Source organism: Acanthisitta chloris, unplaced genomic scaffold, assembly GCF_000695815.1.
Source record: "Acanthisitta chloris isolate BGI_N310 unplaced genomic scaffold, ASM69581v1 scaffold16559, whole genome shotgun sequence".
NCBI lineage: Eukaryota > Metazoa > Chordata > Aves > Passeriformes > Acanthisittidae > Acanthisitta > Acanthisitta chloris.
This window is the reverse complement of record NW_008692117.1, coordinates 20,032-27,479: the sequence shown is the minus strand read 5'-3', so window position 1 is coordinate 27,479 and position 7,448 is coordinate 20,032. Positions and strand designations below refer to the sequence as shown.

Below are 7,448 nucleotides of genomic sequence, written 5' to 3'. Positions count from 1 at the left end.
TGCACTCTGAGAAAGGAGCCCCTAAAGCAGCAAAGTCAGGCCATTTCATTATAGCTTATTTTGCATCAGGAGTAGAGCTAGTACTATTGTAAAAATCAGTTTGCTCTTAGGAACTTGATAAACCTACTCCCAACTGTGCTGTCTTTCATACTATTACACAGTCCAACACCTACAAATACTGTTCTTGGTAAAATTGTCACCTTATCCACAAGGACAAAATTTGGTGAAATAATCTAGAGATTACTTCTCTCAACAAGGCCTAAGGAGAAATAGAAAGAAATATAGCCAAATGGATAAGTGGAAAAAATGAAGCAGCATATCCATCAGAAAGGTAAACAGGTCCAAACAACTCTACTGCCAAGACCCTTGTCAGGGAAGAAGGTGCCTTTCCTATCCAATCATTCCTTTGGAGTCAGCTATCACTGCAGCAGAATGCTGTGGAGTCAAAGTTCTTTGCTTTTCCTGGGCCAGGATCAAATATTTCTGTCTCTCCAAAACTCTAGCTAATTCAAAAAGGTATTTCCAAGCCAAAACTGCTTCTTGACCTATTACAAGTTCTCCAAAATACACAGGGTGTATGATATATTTTTCCTCAGGGATATTTTCACATTTCCTTAAAACACTTTTGAAAAAAGGGATTCCATCACTTTGACACATTTACTGTTCAAGAAACACCTGTAGGATCATCTCTGCTGTACTTCAGATAACTCTTTGGATTTTGTTTCATTTCATAAAGAACCATCTTTTGAACATGCTAATCCTAAAATATGCCAATGTAACACTACGTGAAGCTGTACATCATTTCATGGAACTAAAGCAGCAGTAAATCAAAGGTCTTTCCACTTCTAAAGAAGACTATGGACAGTAATATCCAGCCACTTGCTACACCTAGACCGAGTGCTGTAAGAGAAAGTATTAGTTGGTTTTCAGTAATTACCATTAGGCAAAAGTGCATCATCTTTCTGATTGTGCATATACCCGGAGGGGAGTTGCTGAATTTGTTACATTAAGTCTAAAACAACTAAGCCAAGAGGAAATACAATTTTGTTCATTTCTGTTACTTAACATTCTGATTTATTATACAAATACGTATTCCTTACCAATCTTCAACTTTCCAAATAAAAGAACCATTGTAAAACACTTCATGAGCACTCTGATCAGTATTTTCTTGCAGAACTCTTTTAAAAAGAAGACAAAAGCTCCCAAACCAAAAGAAGTGCAACACTCCAGTTCCCCAGTTTTAGATCTTTTCTGCTCTGGGCTGAGTGAACAGCACATAACTGTGCGAGTAGTTTTGCTCCCATCTGTATTGCTCTGTCTTTAAATATTGTGGAAAAAAATACTAGAAGTCCTTAATACATATCCCTGTAGATTTCCTGTAGTAAAGGGTGTAAATGTGCATCAGATTCAGTCTTCTTAATTATCTGAACCAGCTGAGCATGCTCTGTGACAAGCTGTCGGAGGTCAGCCATCTTCTGGAGAAGTTTTGGGAAGAGGAAGATGTCATCAGGATGGTTGGTTTGCAAGTGAAGTTTCAGTACATGCACAATGCTCTCCTGCATTTTTTCAATGTGTCCTACATTCACAAGACCAGGACGATCTGTTCTCAAAACAAGCAAAAAAATACTCGTCATAATGGAAGTACAGATTCTATGCCACAGGCTACAGTGTATGCTGACATTATCCACTGAGGGCAGTGAGGCTTGTAAAGAATCCTTAAAAAAAAGTAAAAAAATTAAATAGTAGTCTTCTTTGTCCCTTTGGCCAGAGTTTACTCAATGTCCACACTTATCTGAGGAGAGATTTCCTCCTACCAAACACAACCCATGACACAAAAGAAAAAATCCCACGGCACCTGTCACCCCCAAAACCCACAGAGGTACCAGCCCAGGAATCTACTGCTGTGTTCTGCATGTCCTGGTAAGGGAATTCAAACAGTAAGCATGGAAAAAAATGCATGGGGCTATCTCTAGAGAGTGTGGTAGCAATACAGCAAGACATGAGAACAGGCTTTCACTCTTGGTTCCCATGGTACATTGCCACAGAATAAGTTACTGACAGGACGTAGAGAAGCACTTGTGGGGAATGTTTCACTGTTTCTCACATAAGATCTCATTTTCAGTGACTATCAGTGCTGTAACTCTCTTGCTCTCCAGAGCAAAATTCTTAGAGGAGTCCAGGACAACAGACTACATATGTTTCTTGAAATCTTAAGCTAGTTTCAAGGAAAACGATAAAGGGAAGAAAAAAACCAGTCAAACCAAAACATTTTGCCTGCACAGAACTCTCCTGACTTTTGAAAACAACAAAATACCAACATATTTTACAAAAGGAATTCAGAATTTGGTAGGAACTTGCTGTCTAAACCAGCCCATGAAGCTTTTGAAAGTCTACAGATGGTCTCTCCTTTCTCATAATTGCTGTGGGCACAGCAGGGCACTGACACATCTGCAGAGTTCAGCACAACACAAAAAATGCAGCATGGAGAGTGCTGGAACCTTCTTGATTTTCACTTCCATTTATTAAAATGCTGATGCATAGTTTTGAACTGAACCTTAAGTATCAACATCCTTACTTTCTTACATTTGTGTTCTTTTACTCGCAAAGACCTAAACAAAACCCCCAAACCAAACAACCCCAACCCCAATATTCTTTAGTACTGGGACATCACTGCTAAAAATACCATCAGATTTTTTTTTAAATTAGCTAAGCAAGCTGTTTTTTTAACTCTGCCTGTGACATTAAAATCCAAACACAGGAAGTGCCTCAACAGAGCATCTGTGACATTGTTAGTGGTGGAACTCAATCTATGAGCAGGATAGAAGCATTTCCATTCAAATTATTCATTCACATGAGGGAAATTTTTAAATTTACTACCTCAGAGAACAAACGAGCAATGCTTACCTCCACAGCAAATGATGGCAGCAACGAAAAGGGATATATCGCTATCATCCAGATCCAGTGCGTTGAATTTCATGGCGAAATCAAATTTGGGCTCCATTATATCACAGAAAGGCTTCCTCAGGCTTTTGAGGAACTCCCGGGTTATAAAGCCGTTCCCATAGGCGACCAGCATCCCGTCCTTGTTCATCACAGATGCTAACATGGCAAATATGGCTTCATAAACTCCGTATTTTAGTAGCGTCACCTGATCGTTCAAGTCAAGGTTGGAGAAGCCAGGGATGGATTTAGCAAACTCAGTGAGTTCTGTGACAGTCTCCACAGATGTACACTGGCAGCAGTGGAAGATTCGAACTTCTGCTTCCTTGTTCTGAATCCCATTGGCTACCAATTTTGCCACCAGGGTCTTCTCTGCCATACACAAGGTATCCATATCATGTATAACAAATGGCTACAGGGAAAAAACCCACAGATTCAGTTATAAGATAATGGTTATTAACCACTGGTCTCCTAAAGGACAGGAATTTTGATGAATTTTAACTTCTATGCTAATCAGTCTTCAATAATCACTAAATGGTGAATTCCTTCATATTTCTGCCTCTGTGTGACAGAGCTACAACCTGCAATGTCTAACAAGTCTGCTCTGCAAACAACAATTCAAACAGTCACACCTAGAGATGTATGACACATCTTCAAGTTATTTTTTTCTGTTTCAGTGAAGCTCCAGCAGTCCTGTGCTCAGAATGCATACATCCACCTCAGAGCAGGTCCTGGGAGGTTCACAAAAGGCTTGTATTACCTTCTCCAGAAGTCCAGGTTATTCTGCCTACACACCTATTGATTCCTACACTAACTACACTTGATGCACATCGTGATGCTTCCTTGAAGTGTCCTGGGGGGAATACAGACAGTCATTTCAATAAAGGACAGCATATTTGCACAAGAATGTGAACCCTGCACTACTCTTGTGTTTTATTATCAGATTTCCACAGACTGTGTCCCAGCACTCCCAACTTTCCAGCTGCACTTAGTGCTGAGTCATCTCTAAACACAGAATCCCACTGGAATGTCAGGTAACACAATATTTGGTCTTTTCCATACCCCCCTTTGTTTAAAGAGGTGTGTGCATTACAACCCGAGGAGCTACTCTCTTAAACAGCCTATCAATAACAGCAGTCAGACTTTCTTAAGAACAATCAGAACTCAAAAATATTTTGAAACATATCTCCAGAGCAATAATCAAAACAAAGGATGATCCACTAAAGAAAAATAACCAACCCCAATGCTTTGCAGCCTAGCAAAGCCACAGCAGCTCTGGAAGAGAAATCTACTCCCATACAGGCCGAGCACCTTCCCTGTGCTGCTCTGCTCATCTTAGATTAAATGCCACGAGGAACATTTGGTGTTCTGTTAGAAACTCACAGCATTCACTTATTTCACTCAGAAATAAGTCAAAACACGTGAGCTTCCTACAGTTGCCCAATTTTTAAAAGCTTATGGCAAATACACTCATCTCATTCCGGTGCAGAGTTCCACAGAACAGAACTTCTTACAGGAAGGTGGATATGAGTGGAAAGCAGCAAAGCAAGAAACCCACTGCATTTCTAAACCCTTTATAAGATGTGCATTGTCTCTTACATTCTTCTGGAATTTATCATCATTTTGCTATGCAGAAGATCGGTATGGCCAAGGACTTAGGAGCTAAATTAAAAAATGACATCTTGTCACCAGGAAAAATGCTTGATCATTCCGAAATTAATTGCAGCAGTGCCAAAAATCAGGATTCACTGACATCAGCTGTCAATGCTCACTTCCCAAACAGGGAGGTTGCTAAGTACAAGCAACAAACTCCTCCTTTTTAAATTTGCTTTTCTGCTAAAAAAATCAAAAGAAAATGAAAATATTTGTTTTCTCAAGAGATAATGAAATAGCTTAAAAAACCTCTCCTCTCCCCTGTGCATTGAAAAATTAGGAAGCAGCCTGTTTGTAGCATACTAGGGTTGATTTCTCCTTAATTTTCACATGTAAATTCACCAGGACAGGCGTGAGCCACTACTGGCTGTGACCACACACACAAGAATTAGGATGCAGTGCCATAGGATCCATCCTTGCATGTTCTTCCCTGTGCATAAGGTTCTTCACTCAGAGGGTGTTTGGGCACTGGGACAGCTCCCCAGGGCAGTGGTCACAGCACCAAGCCTGACAGAGTTCAAGAAATGCCTGGACAATGCTCTCAGACACATGGTGTGATTCTTGGGGATGTCCCATGCAGGGCCAGGAGCTGGACCTGATGATCCTCATGGGTCCCTTCCAGCTCTGAATCCACTGTGATTCTGTGATGTGCCACATATGTTGTGGCTTATGGTTCTGGCAGGTGGTAACAAGCAGGAAAAGGACTTTCTGCAGAAACCCACTTGGTGAGGTGCTAAAAGTGGCGTTCACTGTAGGCTCATGTCAGCTTGTGTCCCCTAAAATGTTTAACTTGTGCTTAATTCTACACATCTCTTTAACCCAATAGAAAAGACTGGGATAATTCACATGCCTCTCTTTTAATACAGAAAGCTGTAGGCTTGGTTAGACTAGACTATCATATGTCAAATTCCATAATGTAGAAGACAGCTCGCTTCCAATTGTTCTAACACTCATCCCCACACTTCCATGGTTTTCATTATGGCATATGTAAAACTTCTTCTTTGCAATTTTCTACTGAAGCTAAAGTTGTTGCAGAATAAGATCCTTATCTTCTACGCATAAATAACAGAAATCACAACAGAACTTTAAAAATACTCAGAAAGTGAAACAAGTTAGTCCTTACAAGGATTATACACGTGCCACAAAACAAAATGCAGTTGAGAATGTTAGGTAGACCCTGGCTAAGTTCTCCTGAAAGAAAAATAACTCCTGCAGCATAGGTGTCACCACAACCTCACTTGATTCTGCCTTTCACATAACAGTAAAGACCAGGAAGGCTGAGTGGTGAGCAAATGGCCAGAACTGCAAACAAAAAATTACAAACTCAAGTTTTCTTTCCCCTCCTGCTATTAATATTGTCCTGATTAAAATAAAAGTAATGCAAAGCTCCTGTAGAGCCTACAGGATTATAGTATTTATCCTGGCAGTCATGACAGAAAACCAACTTTTTTTTGATTGTCATAATAGGAAATTAATTTTGAACCGTTCCCCCTATATTATGTCTGTATAATCACCTTATGTTCTTGCCAGCTTCACTTTAAAGTAACAGAAAAAGGACTTACTGGATTGTTATTGGTTTTCCCTGCAAGGATGATTCTGGCTTTAACCTTGTTCATGTTGAAGTTTTTCAGGTAAGCATCATGAATTCTTTTGGCAAGTGATTTCAGATCTGCCATTTCTGAATCTTCTACATAATTTTCACCTGTTAGAATTTCTGCTTTCAGCTTGGCCTTCTCAGACCTTGGCATTCGTCCGAAACGTATTGCTGATGGGAAGACAATTGTAAAACAAACGTAAGTTATACAAGAACTTAAGCCATTTACTGTGCTGGTTAGAGCAGTAAGACTTTCTGTCTAGAAAACTGAGGTAGAGGTAAGGAAATCTCCTACTTTCCAACACAGTCAGTGACTAATCATCAAGACAGTAAGCTAAACTGAAGGAAAAGAGATGTTTCAGAACACAACCTGGTATCTGCAGCGAGCTAGAACACATGCCCTTTTCCTTCTATATTACCTAAGTAGTTGTATTTTTTCTCCTTACTGTGTTCTACAGCTCCCAATATCAAACTCCAAGTCCATCTGGGGAGTTCTAAAAAACTGAGTAAACTCATGACAGGAGCTTGGCAGAAAGCACACACATCAGCTGGATAGCTGCAGCAGAGTCAGGCCTGAAGCCCATAGCTGGTTCAGAACCTGCTGGGGTATTCAGCTCTCTATTCAACACATCTGTACTGCCTGGTGAGAACCCCAGCCCAAGGACCCAGATTTATGCTCAAGGGCTATAGCCAAGAAACCCTCTAGACCCAGCATTCCATGCTGCTTTTGTCAATAGACTAGCCCTTCAAGGCTAGAGAGGAGGGAGAACAGAGCTTGAGAATCCAATCTAGACATTAGGATATTCTTTGGAGAGGCAGGAGATGTGTGTTTGAAACACCCCTGGGTATGGAGGTCTCCCAGTTCTTGGGCAAGTGCTCTTGCCATTTTTCTATAAAATAGGCATGCTCACATCCTTCTTCAGTTTCAATTTCAAACTCAACCAGCTCCATTTTAAAATGGATCTTGCCCTCTGGGGTGTGTGAGAGTTTGAGGTGGCTCACACAGCGAGTTACTCATACCACATTTCAGCATCCAACCATGGAGAGGACAGGACCTCACTGCTTAGACTGTGCAGTTCAGGGCATGTGCAGCATTAGCCCTTCAACCTGCCCAAGGAATCTTCCCATAACAGAAGGAGGTGACTGAAAAACAGCTGAGGACTTCAATGGAAGTCCAGCAAGGAAGGCCTGTTTGGAGTCTGACCATGGGTCTATTGGAAAAGTGGAAGGACATCTGCTCTAAACTGAAACTTCAGGTTTA

At 40.8% G+C, this 7,448-nt stretch overlaps 1 protein-coding gene across 1 annotated transcript in view; it reads right to left on the bottom strand.

Annotated features, from left to right (window-relative positions):
* Positions 1-1,047: 1,047 nt before the first annotated feature.
* Positions 1,048-7,448, bottom strand: part of PPARA (peroxisome proliferator-activated receptor alpha) — a 14,828-nt gene continuing 8,427 nt past the window's right edge. The window contains exons 5-7 of the mRNA XM_009082524.1: positions 6,156-6,358; positions 2,905-3,352; positions 1,048-1,600 (exon numbers count right to left, since the gene is read on the bottom strand). Of these exons, the coding sequence (XP_009080772.1) occupies positions 1,353-1,600; positions 2,905-3,352; positions 6,156-6,358 (899 nt within the window). The 3' untranslated portion in view covers positions 1,048-1,352. The remainder of the gene's footprint in view (positions 1,601-2,904; positions 3,353-6,155; positions 6,359-7,448) is intronic.